We start from the raw sequence: 25,432 nt of genomic DNA, 5'->3' as shown, positions 1-25,432 counted from the left end.
TTATTAAGTAGTTACTTAGTTTGGAATGGTACTGTGAGAATTTTATTAATGTCCAATGGTTTTTAAGTTTAGGTTATGACCATTTTCCCATAATTATTCGATAGGAATGTTTATCAGGAAGTATTGTACACAACAGGAAATATGCAAAAGAGTATGTATTGTGCCCGCCACTTTCCCTAAATAAAATACATTTGATTTATATTATTTATTTTAACTAATGCTATGACAAAAATAAATTTAGTCCAATTCAAATAAAGCGTAAAGTTCTTGACTGTATATTGTGCGACAAATTAGAGCATTGTAGGATTTAAAAGTATTTTATGTGTGGTGGTTTGTTTCCGAATAATCGTATTTTATAATTAAAATCGTATATTTACTTTGAAAGACGAGATAAAATGCCAGATAATACATGTTATTTTTTTAAAATATTTTTTCGACGTATTCACCACATAATGTAATGTATAAAAAAAACTGTTTTGTTTTTAAGGATATATGTTTTTTTATATTTTAAATGTGATAATTACACTAATATAAAGTAAAATAAATACGATATACGAATAAAAATATGAACGAAAATGTGTAGAACTGCCAGGTTGAACTGCAAAAAGACTTCTTTTGATGGTGCCGTGTGTAGTGTCTGTCCTACGGGTGTATATTTAACGGAAGTGGGAGGGGAAGGAGGTAAGGGCCGACCCGGCAGGGTGGGCAAGCGGAGGCGGCAGTAAGTCCGCGAGCCTCCGACGAAAAGGCAGTCGTAACATCACGTGTTTTGAGAGAGAGAGAGAGAGAGAGAAAAAATATATATACAAAAACAGAGGAGTCAACGGATAAGACAAATCACTGGGTGTGTGCCATCGGCTGGAAGATATGCATCCGACGTCTCCGGCCGAATTCAACTGAGCCGGTGAACAATTGCATGAACCATGGCTGACAGCGAAGGAGGATCCGAACAGGATGACGTTTCCTTCTTGCGTACGGTGAGTACTTGCACACACAAAAAAAATTGGTCCGATCCGTCTCGAGTGTTTGCAACATCCGGGTACGTGATCAGAAATAAACCGCCTCGCGGATGACAACACGTCTATGTCAAAGCGAGACTAAAGTTCTAATATTAGAAAGACACGATCTAAAAATTCAATTTCGATCGACTTATAATTTTCCCGAGGGTAAACCGTCGCATCCTTTCCTTTTTATAAGTCGATTTCATTTAGAACATTTTAAATCCGGCACCCGGTCCTTGTGACCAGCAAGATTTATATTTAGTCCTACACATAGCGGAATAATGTTATATTTATACATCCAATTATGATAAAGAAAGAAACATAAAGAAATCATAAATTCCTTTACTTTAGAAATACTTTAGATCTAACTTTAACGCTTGATTGCGTCTTTTTAATAATTCAGTTTTTTTCTGATATTCACCAACCGATTCCGGCTGCATATTTTCGACGTAAAATTCGTGTTTATTATTCCTCAGAAAATACGAAATTTTTTCTATCTGTTCGTATGAGAAAGAAAGAAACAATAAATTCCTTTACTTTAAAAATGCTTTAGATCTAACTTAAACACTTGATTGCGTCCTTTTAATATTTCTGTTTTTCTGATAATCACCAACCGATTCCGGCTGCATATTTTCGACGTAAAATTCGTGTTTATTATTCCTCAGAAAATACGAAATTTTTTCTATCTGTTCGTATGAGAAAGAAAGAAACAATAAATTCCTTTACTTTAAAAATGCTTTAGATCTAACTTAAACACTTGATTGCGTCCTTTTAATATTTCTGTTTTTCTGATAATCACCAACCGATTCCGGCTGCATATTTTCGACGTAAAATTCGTGTTTTATTATTCCTCAGAAAATATGCACCTTTTTTCTACCTATTCTTCATACAAAAAATACATTTTTATCACAAACACAACAGAAATTAATTTATACCTTTTCGACAAAGAAAGCAAAATTTCACCCTTCACCACAATTTAAGAGCTTACTTCTTTCACTGATTCTTATCATATAATCATAGGAATCAGCACTTTCAGTATTCTATTATTAAAATTCTAATGGAATATAATTTTCTTTTACACTTTTAAAATTTTGGCATCTTACTTTGTTTTAAAATGTAGAATTTTTCTTCCTTTAAATTTTGAAACAAGAAATACAATTTTTATATTAAGATCAGTTACTTAGAGAATCAGCATTGATTTTTATATAATCGTGTCGACAATAGGAGTATATATGGATTTTAAAAAATCTCAATCTTCAAGGGTAAGAATAAAAGCAAACGTTGGCATGTTATAAAATATAAAGTATAGTATTTCGAATAAATTTTAGCGATACCTCAATATCTTGTCTTTATGGTAAATATAATTTGCCAAATTTGAATGCACTTTTCCTGCCTTAGTTCAGATGTTAACAGCATAGTTTAATAGTTTTACCATTTAACAGCACATCAGAATTTTTTTTAAAATTATTATATTAAAATTATGACTGATTACATGGCTTATCCATAAAAATCTTCAAATCAATGTATATGACATATATTTAATTATCAATTTTTTAAATATATTTAAATGTTTCTTTAGACAGATAAAAATAAAATATTTTTAAAAAAATCAAGATTGTAAGTCGGGTTCAATGTAACTCGGACAATTAAAAATTACAATATAAATATTTAAACAAATATTACACCATGATGACGAGAGTAAAAATATACCAAGTTTGAGGATTAATTTAATAAAACAAAATTGTAACTGAATGATCGGAAAATGATAATATAATATACGAACATTTAAAAAAAGTCAATTTTATAAGCATTATATCTCTTCGAGTAAGGCTTTTGCTGAATTTACCCATCATCATCGTTATCCTGCATTGTTCGGCTGATTGTTTATCAAATTAATAACTCACTGCTATTGTTTGTTTTGGTCAATAAAACAATTTTATCCATACAATAATAATTTTTCATTTAGCTGGGGGTAACAAAAATAAACATATCTCACATAAAATACGATTTTATATCCAAATTGTACTCTTATTTTCGATAATCAGCAAGGATTTTCAGTCATCCTGTCTTATTCAGCTGATTTTCTATCATGTAGTAATTTCCAGCTATTATTTACCTTAGATCAGTTTATCAAACACATAAACGTTTTCACAATAATAAAACAGAAACTATTGGTTTCATTTTTGGATTTTTTAAATGATTTTAGATTTCGTTGGATTTAGGGGAAATCGTGGTAAAAATATACCACATAAAATACAATTTTATAACGTGATTGTACACTAATTTTACATAATCATAGGGATTTTTGTTAAACCATGATTAAGAGTCAATGGTGTCGCGAATGAAATTGGGCAAAATTCAGAAGTGTTCAATCAAACTAGATTGAAACTGAGGGATCAGTAAAGGACATAATATTTTCAAGAAGTAAAATTGATAAACATTTTACCCTTTGGGTAAGATATGTGCTGAATTTAAGCATCATCATTGTCATCGTGCGTTAGTTAAACGATTGTTTCTCAAGTTAAGAACTTACAAATAAAATTTATTTTGAAGCAGTTATCAGACAAAAAAAAGTCACGAATAATCCGAATCTCTGTATGTGTAGTTGAAAAAACAAATTCAATTTTTATCTGCCAAGCTTACGAACTAATTTAAGGTCATCAACAGGACAAAATAATCTTAAAGATGTCTACAAATTGACATAATTAAGTTTTTAATAAATGGTTTCAAATTTCTTTGATAGAGTCAATCCCAACGTTTTCAAGGACGTTTTGTAAGATCTACATAGTTACATTAATTGTTGAATTAATTGTACTAATTTGTATTGATAATTAATAAAGGCACTGATGATGGCCTTAAAAATGTTCGAAAACTTGACTGATAATTGAATTTGTTTTCATTCACACCATACCGAAATCCAGATTATTGAGTCGAGACATCTATCAATAATAAACTTTTTAACAGTACAACAGAAGTTTTTGTTTTATCATTAAAATTATAGTTCATTCTATTCATAACAGTCGTAAAACAAATATAAGCAAAATTGCACCTCTCAGTTGAATGTTTATGAATTTAAAAGCCTACTTCCATCACTTATTATTAACCATTTAATCCTAGGAATCGAATTTTTAACATATTATTTTATTTAATTCACTAATTTCGTGGTCCGCTTGACCAATTAATATATTACAATTAATTAAGGTTTTTATTTCAACTAAAAACCTTAATTAATTGTAATATATTAATTGGTCAAGCGGACCACGAAATTAGTGAATTTAATGATTGAAAATGAAGTATACTTCACTAAAGCTCTCCGTAGCCATTTCATTTGTCGTCGCGAATCCAATCCGATTACACATTTGAAAAATGGCAAAAAGGAGGGAAAATTCAAAAGGTGGGGTTGTGATGGGAAGTTAGTGTCGGATTGGATAGAGGTCACGATAGCTCAAGTGGTAGAGCAGCGGCGTATCTAGCCGAAGATCGTGGGTTCGAATCCCGCTCGTGCCATTGACTTTTTATCTCAACTAAAAACCTTAATTAATTGTAATTTTATTTAATATTACCTACTTAAAAGGATTTTTCTTTTTAAAATTGATCACAAAAATTTAATTTTTATATTAAGTGTGGTGATTAGTGACCGTTAATCGATAATTATTCAGAAATCGTGAGATGCGGTTTGGTGTGATGTAAGTTTCAGAAAAACATTTTCTTTATCGTGCCAACGTTTCGATCTTTTTTGAGATCATCTTCAGGGCCTTGTGTTGTCTGCATTTCAGCAAAAAAGTTCTCTGGTTGATAGCCGATGCGAGTTTCTTCTCATTGTTGGCGATGTCCTTCAGAGTACTTTTAGCTGCGCGTCCATAAGTAGTTGAAATTTGTTCATAGAATCCCATGTTCTTCGTTCTTCTCTTGTAGAAATGTGTTGTGATTTGTGACCGTTAATCGATAATTATTCAGAAATCGTGCGGTCTGGTGTGATGTAGGTTTCAGAAAAACGTTTTCTTTATCATGCCAACGTTTGATGAATAAATTTCAACTACATATGGACACGGAGCTAAAAGTACTTTGAAGGACATCGCCAACAATGCGAAGAAACTCGCATCGGCTATCAGAGAACTTTTTTGCTGAAATGCAGACAACACAAGGCCCTGAAGATGATCTCAATAAAGATCGAAACGTTGGCACGATAAAGAAAATGTTTTTCTGAAACCTACATCACACCAGACTGCATCTCACGATTTCTGAATAATTTTATATTAAGATTTTACGGTTACTTAGATTTTTGCAAATCCATGCAGAGAATAAGGGTATACACAAACTTGAAAATATGTATATACCAATCTTACAAATCCAGGCCAAATTTACCTACCTTTTTTCCTGTCTTGGTCCAGTTGATTGTTTATGAAGTTTAGAGCTTACAGCTTAATTTCTTTGTACAGCGAAACCTCTCTACAATGGACAGCTAAGCGAATCGAAGAATTGTCCGTTGTGGAGGGGTGGGTAACAGAACAGTAGACTTTATGAACAAAATTCACTCCGCAATCAATATTGCCATAATATGTACATTAATAATTTATTTATTTTGTATTTAAAAATAAATATATTATATAATATTTTGTATCATAATTTTAAACAAGTATGTAAAAACAATATTGTGTAATTGTCGTTTGGTTTGCTTTCGAACTTTTTTCCTTAACGATAATTTCGTTATATTAAAAAAAAAACTGAAAGTGAAAAAAACAAGAGTAGGTATTTTTGGAATGGAAACAATTTCTTCGAGAGAATAAGGCTAGTAGAGGAAAAATTAAACATTTTTTATTTATGTATTTTATTCTGAAAAAGCTGGGGGCAATCTTTTGCAAGTACATCATTCTATGTACGTAGCAAAAAATATTGAAGAAATAGTCTCAGAAAAGGCACACACAAAAAACTGTGTATTATTTCATTAAAAACGGCGTGTCCGTTAGAGAGGTGTCCGTTGTAGAGGATTTGAAACTACCTTGATTTCCTATATCATTAAGTCGGGTCCAGACTAAATTGTCCTTTACGAGGGGTGTCCGTTAGGAGAGGTTTCACTGTAATTAGTTAATCAGACCAATAAACCTTTTGATTCAACAGAAAAGTTGGCGTTTATTACTACAATCATGTCTGATTCTATATCATAATAGTCGTCAAATAAATGCATACAACTTTTTTTTTACATGTTCTTTTTTTGCTTTTCTGTGCATTTAATAATCGATTTTTGTTTAATTTGGAAGAAATCAAGGTAAATGTATATAATGAAAAGTACAAATGTACCCTGATTTTTCATAAACCATGAAAGTGAATATTAACGTGTACAAATTTACCAAGATTCAGTGATCAAACTAAATTCTTAACTTCATCCTGCCTAGTTCAATTTATTAGGGATATATTTTGATGAGTTAACCATCCCAATATATTTTTTTAACAGTACAGCAGAAATTTTTATTTTTATTATTAATTACGGCTGATTCTGTAGCATAACAGTTGTTACATAAATGCAAACAATTTACTTTTTCCTTTTTCATTAATTTATTTTTTTATTTCATTTAGAATAGTTCAAAATAAAAATACTGAAAAATGAAATACAATTTTGTATCAAGATTGAAAATCTATTTTCCATAATCGTCAAGGATTTACATTAAAACATGATTATGTGAGTCAATGGAAACGTGTGCTTATCACTTTTCCACTATCACTATATATAACTTCTTCACTGCTTATCACTATATATAATTTCTTATATCACAGGAATTGTTTAAAAAAGTAAACTTGTCAAATCATCGTGCCATTTTGGCAAAGCTATTTTATCCCTGACCTTTGCCAACCTACCTGAGTTCGACTGGGCTGTTGACGAGTTTAAAACCTTGTTGCTTTCATTTATTTTTAATCTGTTTACCTGAGGAATTTACATTTTAACTGAATAACAGAAAAAGTTCGTTTTTATTAATGAACTCAATTATTACTGATTCTAATGAAATATCGTTAAACAAATGCATTCAGCAATTATTTTATTTTGCAATGGATGCAGGTTGTTTGTTTAATACTGGAATTTTCCCTTTCAAAACACTGGTTAAATTTTATTTTTACAAAACCACATGAAGGTGCATTTATAAATTTTGTTGGCGTATTCTGAGGAAAGTCAATGGCCAAATGGAACCAAACGGAATAAAGAACTTTTCCCCTGGTTTTCGCAAAACCCGAGGACATCTCGGACGTTCCAGTGTTTTTGAAAAAAAAAGGCCATTTTTAAAAAAACCTGGTACTTAATTCCTTACATTGATGAGTCGCCTTGCCAACGCTCTAAACACTCTAACCATTGCCCCAAATGTGTCAGAACTTTATAACCGGGAAAAGGTAATAAAAAATAAAAACATTTTAACAAATTAAATTTCACGATTATGTTTATATGGCTATGATACTGGTCAAATTTTTCCCTTCACCATGCCTTACTTTCAGTTCAGTAATATCATATATTAATGATTTCACTATTAAAATTATGGCTAATTTTATTGAAATGTCAGTGTTTAAATAAACGCTTATCCATAATAAACTAAGGGAAATGGCTCCCAGCTGTTCGGAAGTAACGGCCTTGGCACGGCTAAGAATAGGACATTTTGGGATTACACTTGGATCCTTTAGGATAAAGAAATCTCTTCCTATTTGCCAATTGCTATCAGGAACTAACAATTTGGTTTTGTCTGATGATATGGAGAAGCTCCAAGGGCCTTTAAACAAACAAAATTAATTTTTTATCGTCAATAAAGAATAGCATATAAATATTTCAACAAAGTTGACCTCAAGATTATAATTTATTTACGTCTTTATGGGAAAGATAATTGCTACAATTCACCCCACGCCGTCGCCTCCTTGCTTTTGTAATATTCATCTGACTGTTTATGAATTTATGAGCTAACAGCTATCGTTTATTTTTTAATCAGTTACAGAAAAATGAACGTTTTAACAGTGTAGCAATTTATTAGAAACAAAATGAGTAATTCTAGTGGTCTGCGTTTCAAAATTTACTATTGATTTAAAAAAAAATAATATAACAATAGCAAAAAAAATGGTAAAGATGATCATTATTGGTTTTTACTGAACTTCACTAAAGAGAGGAGGAAACCAGCCAATATTTACCAAGTTTCAGGAGTGATTCATTTATGCCAAATCGTCACTTTATCGTCTGTAATGAGTATCACACAAATATTTTAACAGGGCACAAATATTTTTAATTTCACACTTAAAATTTTCCCAACTGTTAAAACCACCTTGTTAATGCGTCGAGGTGTCGGTAAACACGTGTAAGCTGTGCAAAGGCACGCTCGGTGTGTAATTGTGTTTACACGGCAAACTTTAGAGAGGTCTAAAAGGGTTTAATCTTGTTCCCCCTTTCCCTCGCCGGTAAGAATATATGGTGTCACGTAAGAATTTTGGGTATTTAAAAAACCAAAAAACTGGCTGGGATGATTCTTCCATTGTACGTTGACGGGTTTGTGAATACACATAAAAACCTCGAATGTTGCTCATTTTCAGAAAACCAAAGAGCCGTTTGTTTGAATAGCGAGTAGACTTTTTGCTTATCATTAAATATTTTAAAGAAAAATATGAATTTTATTAAAATAAAAAGGTTCAAGGATGTAGACTAAAACCTACTTACAAAAAACCTACGTTGTTTATACTAGATTAAAAGAAAATTGAACTCTGAGTGAAATTTTTCTAATAAATGTTATCCTTCTGTAGATGTAATATTAGTTAAGAATGCAAAGAAATAAATTATGAATCAGACGAAAATACAAGGCCTAAAGCCAGATTGACAGTCGTTCAATTTTTTTGTACTTGTTAAAAGAAAATTATTTATTTATTTTCGGTGTTAAACTATCGGTTGTTGCTCTTCCAGCTTAACGTATGGTGCGAGTACCAATATAAAGTCACCTATATTGTCCTTCCAGATCATTTTGGTCTGTTGGACGCGTTTCGGCTTTTCGCCATCTTTAGTGGTTAATCAGAGTTATAAGGAGGGCGAGGCAAGATATCGAACATACTACTAATAGACTGACACATAAATAGTTTAAATTTGGCGTTGACTACAGGTCCAAATCTTTGATGAAGCACGGCGCAGTGGCAACAGTTCCGCAACTCCTAGAGGTTTTGGTAGCGGTCTGTTCGTCATTCTTTCATCAAGCCAGGAACACACTTACCCCATGCTAGGCATGCGACGCTACCCGACGCCTTGCCATGTTTTGGTGGGGTGTGCACATCTATCCGACGCAAGTACACGTCGCGTACAGTCCACAGCGTTTATCACAATAATCACTATCACAATCGCAACGCATCTTTTGTTCTTAATGCACTATTTTGAGCAAAACCTTGTAATAAATTGTTAGTTAAATTTTATGAGCACAACCATCTAATAAATTGTTTGTTAAACTTAATTGTTTTAAATAAAGTTACTCCTAACCATCATAATTAAACAATGTTTATAAAAACTTATGCATTTTTGATCTCGTTTAATTTGGTTTACATTAAAATAACATGTTGTAATTAATATAACGACAAAATTACATGTACTTAGTTTGAAATAAACTACAAAAAATATGAGTGTCCTGTTCTGATGCTACCCGACATTACAAAATGGTGTAATTTTACGAGCAAAACTATGAAATAAATTGTTAATTAAATTTTATGAGCAAAACCGTGTAATAAATTGTTCCAATTTTAGTATATGTACCGCCGAAGCGAGTACAATAAATTGTTAGTTAAATTCATTATATCAAAAAATCGTATTCCGGTGTTTTGATTAATTTTCTACCAAACCATTAAAATTAATTTTTTAAATAAAAACTAATTAATTTTTAATCACAGTTAATTTGGTTTATATTAAAATAAGTATGTTGTAATTAATATAACGACAATAATACATGTAGTTTGAATAAAAATATGAGTGTCCGGTTCTTTTGTCTTCGACTGTACTCGATGCGACCCGACGAAAATCTGGACAGTGGGGATCGCAGAGCGTCGGGTAGGTTAGCGTGGCATAGCATCGGGTAGATGTGCACGGGGGTAATGCAACCTTATGGAAAATCGGAGTTTGGATTTGCGTCGGGTAGCATCGGGTAGCGCCGCATGGCGTAGCATCGGGTAAGTGTGTTTCTGGCTTCAATGTTCTAACAAGTTAAATTTAATAATTTGGTCGTTACCGATCATTTTGGTCTGTTGCACGCGTTTCGGCTTTACTCAATCAGAGTTATAAGGAGGGCGAGTAAAGATATATTATTAAATAGTTAAAATTGGGCGGTGTTCTTACTACTATTATTATTAGTTTTTATTCGAGTTATATTCAGTGTTATCCAAAAGAGAGCAGCATGTTTAAAGACATGTACATGGACTGGTAAGGCGTTAAATGCGCGTTATTCTTTTCGTTAAGACGACTCAGGACCATATCTTTAGATGAAGTACGGCGCAGTGGCAACAGTTCCGCAACGCCTGGAGATTTTGATAGCAGCCTGTTCGTAATTACTTCATTGGTGTTCTAACGTATTAAACTTAATAATTTGGTTGTTACCGATCATTTTGCTCTGATGGGCGCGTTTCGGCTTTTCGTCATCTTTACTCAGTCAGAGTTATAAGGAGGGCGAGGCAAGATCATTAACTATTAAAAAAAATGAATTTTATTAAAATTAAATGATGCAAGGATGTCAAGAACCAGTTGTTAAAATAACGAACGACAAAAAACCTACGTTGTTTATAATAGATTAAAACGAAATTGAACTCGAAGTGAAATTTTTCTAATAAATTTTAATCTTCTCTTGTTGTAATAATAGCTATGAATGCAAAGGAATAAATTATTAATCAGACAAAAATACAAGAACAAAAGCCAGATTGGCAGTCGTTCAGTTTTTTGTACTTGTTAAAACAAAATTATTTATTTATTTTCGGTGTTAAACTATCGGTTGTTGCTCTTCCAGCTTAACCTAGGGTTTTTCTGTTTGCCGGTTTGTTACATCTGGTTTATTCTAACCCATGATCCTTCTAATGTCCACTTAATTACAGAACTCAAAACTCCTAGATCACCTACAATCTGACACCTTGGCTTATTTTCACAGTTCATTGTTGTAAAAATTTCCACCGAATGACAGACGATTGTTGACCGATGGAAAATCACCAATATTGTCCTTCTCGATACAATCGTAGATAATCCTAGTAAAACTTTATACTTTTCCCACAGTCCTTTGATAGTTCTACTCTTTCCTTTCAGACTGTTATCATGTAGACTCCGTCCCAAATAAGCCCCATCCTCTCATCAATCTGGAGTCCATCGAGACAGTATTGTTGCCCACATGAGTAAGATAGTGAAATAAATAGAAAGAGAGAGGGAGAGAGTAAGTGAGAGAAAGAGAGAGAATAAGAGTGGAGAAGAGAGAATAAGAAGAAGAGAGAGAGAGTGTGAAAGAGAATGTGCGTTGAGCATATATGAAGATAGAGAGAGTGTTTGTGTGTGCGCACGTGTGTAAGACAAAGAAAGAGACAGTGAGAGAGAGAGAGAGAGAGAGAAAGAAAGTGGGAGAGAAAGAAGGATGATATGGACAAGAAATGAAACAACATTAGGCGTATATGAAAAAAGAGAAAGTTTGCGTTTGTGAGAGAAAATAAATAAGATGGGGAGAAAGAGAGAAAAACAAGAGAAAGGAAGCAAGACGGGCAAGAGAGGAAAAGCGATAAAAAGAGAGAGGAGTAAAGAAAGGGAGAGATAAAAAAGTCAATGGCACGAGCGGGATTCGAACCCACGATCTTCGGCTTGATACGCCGCTGCTCTACCACTTAAGCTATCGTGACCTCGATCCACTCGGACACCAACCTCCCATCTCAGCCGCACCTTTTGAATTTTCCCTCCTTTTTGCCATTTTTCAAATGTCGTGTAATCAATTTGATTCTCGGCGACAAAGAAATAGCCACAGAGAGCTTTAGTGGAAAGAAAAAAAAAAGAAAAATGGCAAATAGGAGGGAAAATTCAAAAGGTGTGGTTGAGATGGGAAGTTGGTGTCCGAGTGGATCGAGGTCACGATAGCTCAAGTGGTAGAGCAGCGGCGTACCAAGCCGAAGATCGTGGGTTCGAATCTCGCTCGTGCCATTGACTTTTTTATCTCAACTGAAAACCTTAATTAATTGTAAGATATTAATTGGTCAAGCGGACCACGAAACTAGTGAATTGAATGGGAGAGAGTTCAACTATATCCTCGACCGTCGAAAATGGGCTTGAACGTAGAAAAATACCAAGTATTGTGTTTGGATCCCCTCTCCAATGCTTACCTCTTATCCCTTGGTTTACCAATAGGCATCACCCTATTTCCTTCTAATTCCACTGTCAAGAACCTTGGACTGTACTTGAACCTTGTCCCCATATCGCTCAGATTTTTCGGCTACTGCTCTTCCACTTTACATCAGTTCCGTCGTGCCAGACACCTTTTCTTTATTACGCGTAAACTCCTAGTTTCCATCCTTATTTTCTTCCACTTTGATCACTGATAAGAGGGTCTCACTGGGAAGCTCGAAGATGAGCAAAAACGACTAATGAATTGTTTTATACGTTTTATCTTCGGTCCCACAAGGAGTACCCACTTCGCCGACATGAAGAGTTTATGGTTATAACTTTCCTACAGTAGACAATATATCCTCGGTTCCTTCTTATATCAGATGATATTCCAAATTCGCTCCCGCCCTCCTGACCTCAATCTCCCTAAACACCGGCTAATGCGATCAGTCGTTCCTCCTCAACAGTGCTTCCAACCTACAGAATTCCCTTCCTCGCTCTAACAACCGAGTCCCATGTCTTTCCATCGCCATGTCCTGTCTCATCGATTATCTCTTGTCCTTACAACAACCAAAGATATTTGATCTTTTTTTTAGTTTACTTTAAAAAATAGAGTATCTTCATTTTATTTTTGTAAATAGACATTTTCAGGATGTATTCGTAATTAATATTTCCAGAGGGGACGTATATTATGTCCAAAATAAAGTTTGTTTTTCATTTCTTTCTACATAGCAATGGTCTGTCGAGAAAGAAAGAGTGAGAAGGGATAAGATATGGATAAGGAATGAAACCATAGGGAAAAGTGTAGAGGACATATATGAAGATAGAGAGAATTTGTGTGTGTGTGTGTGTGTGTGTGCGAGAGAGAGAGAGAGAGAGAGAGAGCGGGTGAGAGAGAGAGAGAGAGCGGGTGAGAGAGAGAGAATGTAAGGTATTAGGTCGACAATTTTCTCTCCTATTCAATAATCAAACAATATTAGCGTGGAACATAACAATATAGAGAACTATTTTTATTTAGAATAAAACTTGAAATCTAGAAGAGCAATGATAAGACTTAGGGTAAAGGGTCCGCTTGTTATCGTTCCGACTACCGGCTCCGTAGAAAAGGGGGATATAGATCTTAAGTATGAAACCAATAGGTCCAACTTTTTTTTCTCAATTCGCTGTTTGTTTATAGATCCAAATCATATATATTAAAGGTGGAAAGAAACAGACAATTGTTATACTGTAAACTAGGGCAGTGGATCGACTCGAATATCGTGTCAATCCATCTTTAAAAGTTTTTATCGTTCGGGTCATGTCAAGTCTATAGAAAAACTTTTTGTTTGAAAGAAAACTTTACCCGTGATTCAAACCAGTACAACACGTATAAAAAGCTTTGGACAGTTTCCCACTTTTCAAGCTCATACAATTCAGCCGAGCGTGGATACCGCGCGCGCCGGTCCGCCGATCCATTTTAAATGTAAATTAAGCGGTTAGCTAGTAAATATGCAATGCGAAAGGACGACGTGTTTCCAATTCAGGTCAACAGTACCCTCGGCGACACTCCGTTATCCAGTCAGCCTCCTCTTCGTTTACCATGCGTTATCGATTGCATAAGCCGTTCAAAACCTGGCAAAGAACAACACTATTCTGACTACAAACTCAACAAACCTTTTTCATTTAACAAAACGAATAATTTTGTTTGTTGGTTTAATTCAGGAAACGCCTGAATTGATTGTTACATAAATTTGGGTAAAATAAGTTCTGGCCGTGAAGCTGCACCCTCTAATTTAGTATGACATCTGTAACCCTATAGTTTCATACTTATTCGGATTCATATATGTATTTAGTAGTCATAATTGACCCTATTAACTATTTATACTTTTTATTTAAAGTCTTGGTTGAGATAAAAAGCTAGTGTCACGAGCGGGATTCGAACCCACTACCTTTGGCTCAATAGCCGCTGCTCTAACCACTTGAACTATCGTGTCTTCAATCCACTCGTGACACTAACTTTTTAAAGAAGTCAGGATAGCTCATGTAGTTAGAGCAGCGGCATACTGAGCAGAAGGTCGTGGGTTCGAATCCCGCTCGTGACACTAGCTTTTTCGTCTCAGCCAAGACCTTAGATAAAAAGTACACTTATTCGGATCGTTCGCTATGATATGATAATGTAACATAATTTACCTTTAGAAACAACAGTTTAGATAAATAATAATTTTGTTATGTAAATGTAATGATTATATTATTTTTTTTACTTATTTATTTAGAAATCGTGAGATGCGGTCTGGTGTGATGTAGGTTTCAGAAAAACATTTTCTTTATCGTGCCAACGTTTCGATCTTTATTGAGATCATCTTCAGGGCCTGGGATTTACAAACATTGTTTACATATAACAATTACATTTTGGATGTGGAAAAGTGAATTTATACAATGCAAAATATATTTTTTTATGTGTTCAATCGAAGTATTTCTACTCACTCAAAGTGTTTGTCTTCTGTGTAATTGTGCCATTCTTGCGTGTCGTGTCGATCGAAACGTTGGCACGATAAAGAAAATGTTTTTCTGAAACCTACATCACACCAGACCGCATCTCACGATTTCTAAATAAATATCGATTAACGGTCACTAATCACCACACACTTATTTTTTACGTTTATGCTACCAGTCCGCCGTCTACTGTCAACATAATAAGTTTTCAGACTTGACACGCTTTCTCTTTTTTTTTTATCCACTGTTTTGGAATCAATATGGAATTCTTGTTATAACAATCTATTTTATTACATATGAAATTTGAAATTATTGGGTTTTAAAATCACTCGTTTTGCCATAATTCGATTTTATCCCTTTTGTGTCATAGCAATGTTTATGTAGTCATTATTATTTATACTGAAAAGGGACTAGTTAAGCTGTTTCTATTTGTCAGTTTCGTTCGAGATCTCGTATTTTAAGAGGTGCCTTGGTTGAGCTCGATCGCGTAACCGAAATGGGTGCTGAGACCAAGAACGCTTCACTTACGAAAGCGTATATCTACTTATTGCCACGTTCGGAGGAGTATCCTGGAGGACAAAATGGCAAAACAGGGGTAGAAGCATCATCGGGCAGAGTCGAGAGTAGAAGGGTCGCCCCTGACAATGACAATGACAAAAGCTTATAGAGCAGCCCCTACTCAAGCCCTCTCTGCTTCCATTCCACTAATCGACATTGTACTCCAAAGCAGAATTGCTATCCTAAAGCTAAAAGAAGGAAAGGAGCCAATAATGTTAAACTTAGACCGTCAGTTTGGCTACAAGAAGCGCCTAGAAAGTAGATCTGGGATTTTTACAGTTTGGCAAGAAAACTCGTTGTAGGAAAGATGAGCAGCACTAAGGTTATCGAATGAGTTTCTACCAGGTATTGAGAATCGAGCCAGAGCATCGTGGTTTCAACCAGATTTCTGGATCATCCAAATGTTGACAGGACAAAAGTTTATTCGCACCGGTTACGTCGGGCCAACGGCACTGTGTCCCGACTGCGGATTCAACAGTCTGTTCAACTGACATCTAATGGAGAGTGCGAGGAAACGTTTAAAGCTCCTCTTCAGCCAGACTTGGCCACCAACCCTCAATGAACTGGTTAAAGAAGCTTGCCCGTTCGAACCCTCGAGCCTGTTAGCCGAGCTGTAGACAACAAAGAACCTGACTAGCTTATACGTTTTTTCGTCTTATTTAAGCTACTAGTTGGAAGCGGTATCCTGAACTTTTATTTCCGGGCTGATTAATCCTAGTACCCATATTTATTAGTTATTTATTAAAACATTGTACATATATAGTTTTATTAGAAAATTTATTCAAAAGGATTAACCATCTTGGGGTAGGCCTATTAGATTAGGTAAATTAATAATAAGAGATACATTTCCCTTTTTTCCCTGAGCATCCACTTTCAGGGCAAGGCCGAAGGAAGCCGTTAAGTACAGTAAGACCCCCTCCCCTTATTTGCATAAGGCAAGTTTAGGTTAAAGTCCCGTCAGTAAGTAATAATCCAACTCAATGTCATCTCAGAGACACTTAACAAATCTGGCATGAGCGTTACAACGCAACAGCTTGATATGTTTGTCGGAACGATATTTGAGTTTTCCGCATTTCATCTGAGAAAATTTTTTCGGACTGCATCTCCATCAGCGATTCCCCCCAAAACAATTTTTTTTAAATTGACAGCTGAAGATGAAAAGTCGGTGGAAGAAAATCCTGCTAAAAACACGGCGACCCACTGTTAGCAATTCACAAAGCGTGGGATGGAAGAGACTGCTTTATTATAAGCATCTTCTTCCCGACCAAACCGATAATTCTTGTGCATACTATAAACATTCGGTGCGATTAAAGCCAGCAATTGACCGGCATTGGGTCTAATCGCAATGGGATTGCTTTCTGGCAGTGTAACCCTCGCCGCCACGTGTCATTGCAGATGCGCCAGAAATTGTTAGAACTTGGCTACGATGTGCTTCCTCATCGCATCCGCATTGCCTCTTTAGATTTTCACTTATTCCGTCCTCTAAAATACTCTATTGATGGAAAAAACTTCACTTAATTTGTGGACTTCAGAAAACACACCGAGGAATTCATGGCATAAAAACCAGAGAAATTCTGAGAGTATGGAATTACAAAAATATATAAACATGGCAGTAGGTAGTAAAACAAATGGTTTATATATTTTCGATCAACTTTGTTTACATGCACCTAAAAAAACCGCTACAGACTCGATATTATTAGCTTTTCCACCATAAAGTAGATTCCTGAACCAAACATACCATTCCAACCTTCCAACCCATTTCGTGCAAAATTCGGAAGAAACGTACACGATTTCATCCAATGCATAGACTGCCAAACTATCAGTTTAGTTTTTCATTTTCCAAACTTTACGGTAATGACAGTGGGTGGTAGATGTCATAACTACCTCTTTTGAACATAAATAATATTCTACTGATATATTGTTCAAAAAGGGCGAGGTTTTGGCAAAATATGTTGTTATTTAAGCATGAGATAGTCCTACCATCGATTACCTTATTCCATAGAATACCTTATCCAGCAATCCTACCTGTCCGAAAGACAAGACTTAGATTGTAAGATTTTTCCATGGGGATCTGCTTCAGACCTGTACTTACGCCGTTACCGATCATTTTGGCTATCAGACGCGTTTCGACTTTTCGCCATCTTTACTAAATATTTTAAATTGAGCGTTGACTACAGGTCTGTATCTTTGTCGAAGCGCGGCGCAGTGGCAACAGTTCCGCAACACCTAGAGGTTTTGATAGCAGCCTGTTTGTCATACTTCATCAGGTTCTAACATGTTAAACATAATAATTTGGTTGTTACCGATTATTTTGGTCTGTTGAATGCGTTCCGCTTTTCGTCATCTTTATTGGTTAATGGAGGGCGAGGCAAGATAACCAACATACTACTGATAGACTGACATATACTAAATGGTTTAAATTGAGCGTCGACTACAGGTTTATATCTTTGATGAAGCACGGCGCAGTGGCAACAGTTCCGCAACACCTAGAGGTAGTAGCCAGTTCGTCATTACTTCATCTGTGTTCTAACGCAGGGGTCGGCAACCTGCGGCCCTTTGCAACTTTTTGCGCGGCCCGCCAAAGCCCAATATAATTTTAGGAAAAATCAACAAACTTAGAGCATGAGCGTGCCGAAATGTGGCCGGTGACAAAAATGCGCGCTAACAGAAGCATAGTGGGAAACCTATTTACTGCGCAAGTTTAATCCCCACTGCCCATAATAATACTTATACTCGTATATGATATAAAAGCACTATTTAAGTTACATTTGAATGAGCGGTCTGCATAAAAAATTTTATTTGGAAAATGGCCCGCCGTCGGAAAAAGGTAGCCGACCCCTGTTCTAACGTATTAAACTTAATAATTTGGTTGTTACCGATCATTTTGCTTTGATGGGCGCGTTTCGGCTTTTCGTCATCTTTACTCAGTCAGAGTTATAAGGAGGGCGAGGCAAGATAACGAACGTACTATTAACAGATTGACACATTACTAAATAGTTTAAATGAGGCGTTGACTACAGGTCCATATCTTTGATGAAGCACGGCGCAGTGGCAACAGTTCCGCAACACCTGAGGTGTTGATAGCCAGTTCGTCATTACTTCATCTGTGTTCTAACGTATTAAACTTAATAATTTGGTTGTGGTGGTCTGCTTATCCGGTTATCAGACTGGAACTTCAAAGACTTTATCACCTGCTCCTTATTAGTTAAAGTTGAAATTATACCACTCTTAAACTAATTAACTAATAATTTACAACGAACTAAAATTAAAACCAACATAACACATAAAGATTTAAGCTCTGGTGATTAAATAACGCACCTAGAATCAAATAATGTAAACAATCAATGAAAATAAAATAGTTGCAATTTTGGACCAAACCAGCTAAGATAACCGGGCCAAGATAATTAAGGACGATCAAAGTAGAGTTTCTTCACCCACAGACCCCACGAAGAAATCTCACTATGCTAAACTTAACATTCAAATATTAAATTATGTGTTTTAAGCACTTAAATACAAAACAACAAAACTTTGAAAAATAACCAAGTATTTTGTTGATTTATTGCGCTTTTCACAATTGCTTATCTTCAACCTTCCCCATTTCACAAGAATGATTTGTTTAATATTTGAAATGAAAGGATAAATTTTTGTTAAAATAATGACTTGATTTTGAAACAAATATGAAATATTGATTAATTTTTTTTTCCGAATAGCGTTAATTTTTTTAATTTGATCTCATTAAAAGCCATAAAGGTTTTTATCATGAAAATTCTGTCTCTTTGCTCTTGTGTCAGTTGAGATAAGGAACTGACAGATTAATGTTGCACAGACAAAAACGGAATTTACCAGGTATGTTACAACAGAATCTGACCAACAATACACCAGGTCCTAGTTTTGCGGCAGTGATTTCCCCCGAGTTCAGTTCCCAGTTTCAATAAATGTTATATGAGCCCTTTTTATTATTTCTCTCAAATAAATATGCCCGTTCCAATTCCCCTCTTTCTCCGCTAATGAATCCGACGATAAACAAATATTTGAGGCATCGCGGATTGAAAAATATTCGATAAACGACTCGATCCTTCCTGCTTTCGGGCGGTCGGCCAAAAAGGATCGAGACTGGCCCTTCGTTTGGTTCTATTAATAAAAAAAGGCTATTCTAACGGCTGAAATATCCAAAGGTAAAAGGCCTAAACGCCGATCATAAAATGTTTATTGTAAGACCGTATTATTTCATTCTTTTAAAACAACCATAAAGAAAATATATAATACAATTTACGTATACAAATATTAAAAATAGCAAATACTCTTTGTTAAAATTAGTATCAATAAAACGTATAATGTGTTAAGGTTTATTAATATTTTTTTCAAAGAAAATTTACAACCATGTTTAAATTGATTTAATTGAATTGAATTACCCAGGACAGTTCTTGAGTCATTTGACTAATTTTCCCGATGAGTGAGCTCAAAAACTTAAAATCAAAATTATCACTCGCTTGTTGCTTTTATCACAGGCTCTCTTTGATGTCGTTGGTACTGTAAGTTGAGTTCCAAGGGTTCTGTAGCGGAGGGGATTGTATTGATTGACTGAGCCAACAAGTGTCTGTTGCGTACTGCGGATACGCAACCCTTCTAATTGTGGCGTCTAGGGTAGCTATAATCTTTGACAAAGTAGCTGGAATACTTTCGGACAAATCCGACCGCAAAATGGAAGGCTTTTGAGCCGAGGGGTGAGACGATCTGTCAATAAGCCCACCGTTCGTGTATATCGGCCTGCTCTCGTCTTTCCCAGCTTAAATATGAAAGATTTTCCTAAGTTTTGCAATCTCAAAGTAAAATATAGATCGGTAAGGGTGTATTTTTTTTAAATTTAGAAGTACAATTAATTTCAAAATGTTTAAAATTTGACTCGCCGTTATGATCGTTTCAAATCAGACTGTTTACATTGTTCAAAAAATTTTATTTACCAACAAGCCGGCATCAAGTTTAGTTTACTCTTAGCATAAATAACTTCTACAGAAACAAATAAAATACATAACTTGGTTTAAATACGTCATTTCTTTCACTTCAAAAATCTATAGGATGAATTTGAAATTTAAAAAACCTAGTATATAACGATTCTGAAAAACTAAAGATTCCTTTGGCATACATTACTAAAAAAATGAACATTGGCGGATAGATTCATGCAGATAAGCATAAACACATAGAAGAGTATAATTAGAGATAATTAATGACCATCGATATGGGAATATTTTATGAATTTTCTACGTCTAGAACAAAAATTTAAACAGGTTCATTCATTTTCTTTGTTTATAGATTTTTCATTGAATTTGACGTTAAAAGTAGTTGAAAAACCTCCAGAAAACATGTAACTTAAATTTACATTGAAATTTTCTGTAATAAATAATTTCTGTAAACAATATACAAAATAAAAAATCACAAATAACATTTAAAGACGTTCATTTATTTTTTTCTCGTTTATAGATTTGACGGTTTTTAAAAAAATCTTTTTGGCATTTACCTATGTTCTTCAGCCATGTTAATACTTATTACATTAAATCTATTATATTTCGTGGTCCGATTGACCAAATAACTTCTTTCAATTAGTTAATATTTTTATGTAAGGTTGAAATGAAAAAGTTAGGGTCTCGAGCGGGATTCGAACCCACGACCTTCGGCTTTTTATTTTCGGATTTATTATATTATTTTGAAGTTAATAGTAGTCAAAAAAACGTCTATGAAATTTGTAACTTTAAGTATTCAGTATTCTGCCTTCTGGCACTACACCTACGCGCTAATAAATGCACTAACTTTTAATATACTAAAGAATCACAAAAAGATATAAAATCTATAAGGTACTATATACAATAAACCAGCCCTGCTTCTTCCTAAATCGGAACAAGGACCCTCCTACACGCTCTCTATAAGGAGGAAATTGGGTTCTTTTATCGTATATAGTACAGAAAGATAGCTCGTTTTGTGTTCCATTTTGGGTATATGAGACTGAAGAGATATCATTTTCACCCGATTAAGAATAGGCCATCCGAATAGGACACCCTTCAATTATGTGGCATATATCGACCAGCGACCCTCCCTCCACATGCCGGACACATACGATACGTATGTACGTGGGCTTTGGCCCAAAAGTGAGTGTATGTCAACCTCGGATGGCCTATTTTTAATCGGCTGAGAATGATCCCATTTCAGTCTCATATATTCAAAATGGAACACAAAACGAAATATCAGTACGATATATAATAAAAGAATTCAAAATCGAAACCAGGGATCCAATTACCCTCTGCCGAGCCCAAGCACAATTCTTATATCGGATGGAATTCTCACACGCTCTCTATGTGGAGCCAAGGAATGATCCCTTCAATTAATTGGCACACATCGGGCAACCTTTCACAGCATCCAGGACACGTAAGCGGGATTCGGCCTAAATGCTTGTTTCAACCGCCCAAGGCAACTTCTGATTCATGTAGTAGTAATTGGGATCAGTTCGACATAACAATTGCTCGAGTTAATTAAGTTGTTCTTTGCATTACGATAACAGCAAGTGGAAAAAGTTTGATAAAACACGGCGCAGAGGCAACAGTTCCGCAATGCCTAGGGGTTTTGATAGCAGACCGTTCGCCATCACTTCATCTGCGTTCTAACTTGAAACTTTGTAAATTGTCAAAGTAGTTTAAAAACCTCCAGAAAACTCGTGACTTTTATAACTTGAAGTGATTCTTTTGTGTGAGATTATTTAACAAAAAAAAATATTTATCTGAAAAAGTGCGCAATATTTAAAATGTATAGGAAAATAACAATAAAATTACATTTTTTAATTTAATTTGACTAATGAAAAAAATAAAAAAAATAAATTAAAAACACAGAATATCTACAATTAAGTTAGTTCATTTCTTTTACGCCCACTCTTACAGATTTTTCTTTGAATTTGACGTTAAAAGTAGTTGAAAAACATCCACAAATCGTATCACTTTCAAATATCACTTCAAATGACTCTTCTGTGTGAGATTATTAATTTTGGGATCAATTCTAACTAATACCATTAATTTATTTAGCAATAATTAATAAACATGTTTATGAAAAAAACAAAGATTGTATGTGCATAACCTATTCAAAAAGATATTTTTTCAACGTTTTTACTTAGATACATGTAGTCTGCAGTTACAAATAGGTTAGCACAAGCTCAAAACATTAAAAGTTAAAATATAACAATTGACAATGGATTTTTACTTATTACTTTATTGTATCTAGAACAAACAATAGACAAAATAATAAAAGATACAATAACTTTTTTGCCCTCCTCCCCTCGTTTACTGATGAGATTCTGGACCCGCCATGGTCTCAATTTATTTCAAGGGACACAATTTATGATTTATGGCTAAACTTCTCTACAATTTCCTAGCTGATGAATTATGAACGACTTAAGGAAGATTAAGGGACTTAATAAAAGAAAGATTGAAAGCTAGATGGTTACTACCCTTTTTTCTTCCTTACATGTGCATGTGAATTTTCTTTACTACGATATCTGATAATATTTTAATTGCTACAGCCTTGAGATGTTCGTTATTGATCTCATTTCCATGATTGTGCTCTCTCTCTCTCTCACTCTCTCTCTCTCTCTCTCTCTCTCTCTCTCTCTCTCACTCTCTCATTAGGACTAGGATAAACAATAGATAAAAGAGGGGCGTCGGTGGCCACAACGGTTTAGGCGTAGACACGGCCCTCATCACTGTAAGGTAAAGGTCCAGGGTTCGAATCCAGCGGCCGTGCTTTTTTTTCAAAAACACCAGCACCCTGAGGATTGATATGACCTCTGCTGTTGCGAACCGAAGTTAAAAAATAAATAAAAGAATATAAAAAGAAGTCATTTTCAAAATTTCAACCATATTTTTTCAAAATTTACTTCACCGTAACAATTGTATTATCATTCTCATTAAGTTCAGTAGGTTTTGTGGTCCGATTGATCAAATAACATCTTTCAATTAATTACTCTTTATGTAAGGTATGGTTGAGATAATGAAGTCAGTGTCACGAGCGGGATTCGAACCCACGACCTTCGGCTAAATACGCCGCTGCTCTACCGCTAGAGCTATCGTGACTTCGATCCACTCGGACACAAACTTCCCATCTCAACCCAATCTTTCGAATTGAAAAATGGCAAAAAGTAGAGAAAAATGAGATGGGAAGTTGATGTCTGAGTGGATCGAGGTCACGATAGCTCAAGTGGTAGAGCAGCGGCGTATTTAGCCGAAGGTCGTGGGTTCGAATCCCGCTCGTGACACTGACTTCATTATCTCATCCAATATCTTACATAAAGAGTAATTCTCATGAACGTTACGGAGAGGATCGACCAGTTTTTTCCAATGTTGAAGAGGATCAGGTTTATGGATTTGAATGAAGTTACAAATTTATGCCAACAATTCGCCGAGCTTTCGCGACATGTAGTCGCATCTTCAGGGCTCTGCTGCTGAATTATATGTTTCATATTTGAGAAAGACGACTATTTTTATCCATTTCACAGACCATTTGGACCTTTGTGTGCTTTCTGACTAGATTCGTCGATCGTAGTTGTGGTTTTTTATGTTAATGGACTTTTGGAGTAAAGTTGATTAGGTGAAATTTAAAATAAAATAGTCGGTCTCGAGGTCCCTCTGTCTACGAGCATAAAGTAAAAAAAAAAATCATTTTTAATAAGGATGTGTGTTATATAATGATATGTTACATAATGTTATATAATTCTGCAGCAATGCCCTGATGATGCGACTATATGTCGCGAAAGCTCGGCGATTTGTTGGCATAAATTTGTAACTTCATTCAAGACCTTATCCTCTTCAACATTTTCATTAACCTTTCTTGCGATCTTTTCCATAATGGCATGAACTTTAAGGTTTTTCTTTGCCGTACAGAAACCGCATTTATTCTGATCATTAAGCCGCCTGCAGGTCTTAGGCGTATTTGTGCAATCTCGACTTTTGCTCTGCGTGTCACTTGTTAATACTCATGAAAATTAATGAGGGAACTTTAACCACACGCAAACCGTTATGAAACAGTTGTGAGAATATGTAATATAATCTTTTTGTTAGCATAAATAAACCGTATAATACAAAGAAATTTTTTTTCCGAACTTGGAGAGAAAAAATTTTACTCGCCGTTTGTAAAAAAAAAGAAAAAAAGCAACATGGAAAACATACCTAAAACATGGAATATTTTTCCTCGAGATCTTTTATTCGAGATAAAGCTAGTGTAATACAGCTGGTAGTGACCCTGTTAACGAACCGGCCGTTGTTCCCAGGCTTAAAGAATTTATACCGTCACGTCTGCAGGCCAAATAACTCTTGGAAGCCACCCAACGGTTTGTGGGATGTACAATTGTTATAAATATAAAGAAACAAAACAACTCTCAGCGCCTCTATGGGATTTATTTTACATTTACATTAATTACACGATGTTTATGTAGAGAATTCAATAGTGTTAACTTACATTAGTTTGTAAGATCGATTCTGGTCATTTTGGACTGCATATCCTCGCTCACCCGGGCCAATTGAAAACTAAATATAAGAGAACCTCGTTTGGCCAGCAGGGATATAAGCTGGGAATGGCGCTTTTTTTCTCCGTGTCATTCAGTGTAAGGTAGCCTCTCCTAAATCTAGAAGTCATTTTGGATGAGTTGGCACGGTGATCATAGGAATTACCTGGAGATAACTTTTCTGATCTCGGTTATTTCCATGTTAGATAAAAATATGGAGTTTCGCACATACCACACAGCTCCCGTGATCAATCTGAGGATGTTACGTGATTTGTGTTTTTTCTGTGATAATACGGCCGTACAACAAAAATGGGTCGAATTTCTAAGGAGAAGGTGTCGGACACGTTTTAGACCGTTCTATAATAGTTTACAATCTTGAGTAGCTAGTAGTTTTTCAGCTCGGGAACCGGTAATAATTTGAGATTTTGCTGTCACGATTTCAATTTATTTGTGAAACACGCGAGGTTTGTTGAGTAAAACCTAATATTCTTTAATCAGTTGCTTACTTTATCAGTAACCATTCTTATTCCCTGTTGA

General features: G+C 34.9%; 1 protein-coding gene and 1 non-coding gene across 4 annotated transcripts in view; both read left to right on the top strand.

The window, feature by feature from the left end:
• The first annotated feature begins 713 nt into the window (after window positions 1-713).
• LOC106666716 (ryanodine receptor) overlaps window positions 714-25,432 on the top strand; it is a 62,881-nt gene continuing 38,162 nt past the window's right edge. For all 3 annotated transcript variants that reach the window (XM_024230241.1, XM_014394081.2, XM_014394080.2), the window contains exon 1: window positions 714-977. In XM_024230241.1, the coding sequence (XP_024086009.1) occupies window positions 924-977 (54 nt within the window). In that variant the 5' untranslated portion in view covers window positions 714-923. The remainder of the gene's footprint in view (window positions 978-25,432) is intronic.
• On the top strand, window positions 12,078-12,150 carry Trnag-acc. Its single transcript has one exon. It is a non-coding gene; the product is annotated as a tRNA-Gly (tRNA).

This window comes from Cimex lectularius, unplaced genomic scaffold (assembly GCF_000648675.2).
Source record: "Cimex lectularius strain Harlan isolate CLEC.00 unplaced genomic scaffold, Clec_2.1 scaffold2, whole genome shotgun sequence".
NCBI classification, from domain to species: Eukaryota; Metazoa; Arthropoda; class Insecta; order Hemiptera; family Cimicidae; genus Cimex; species Cimex lectularius.
This window is presented reverse-complemented; position numbering and strand designations above follow the sequence as displayed.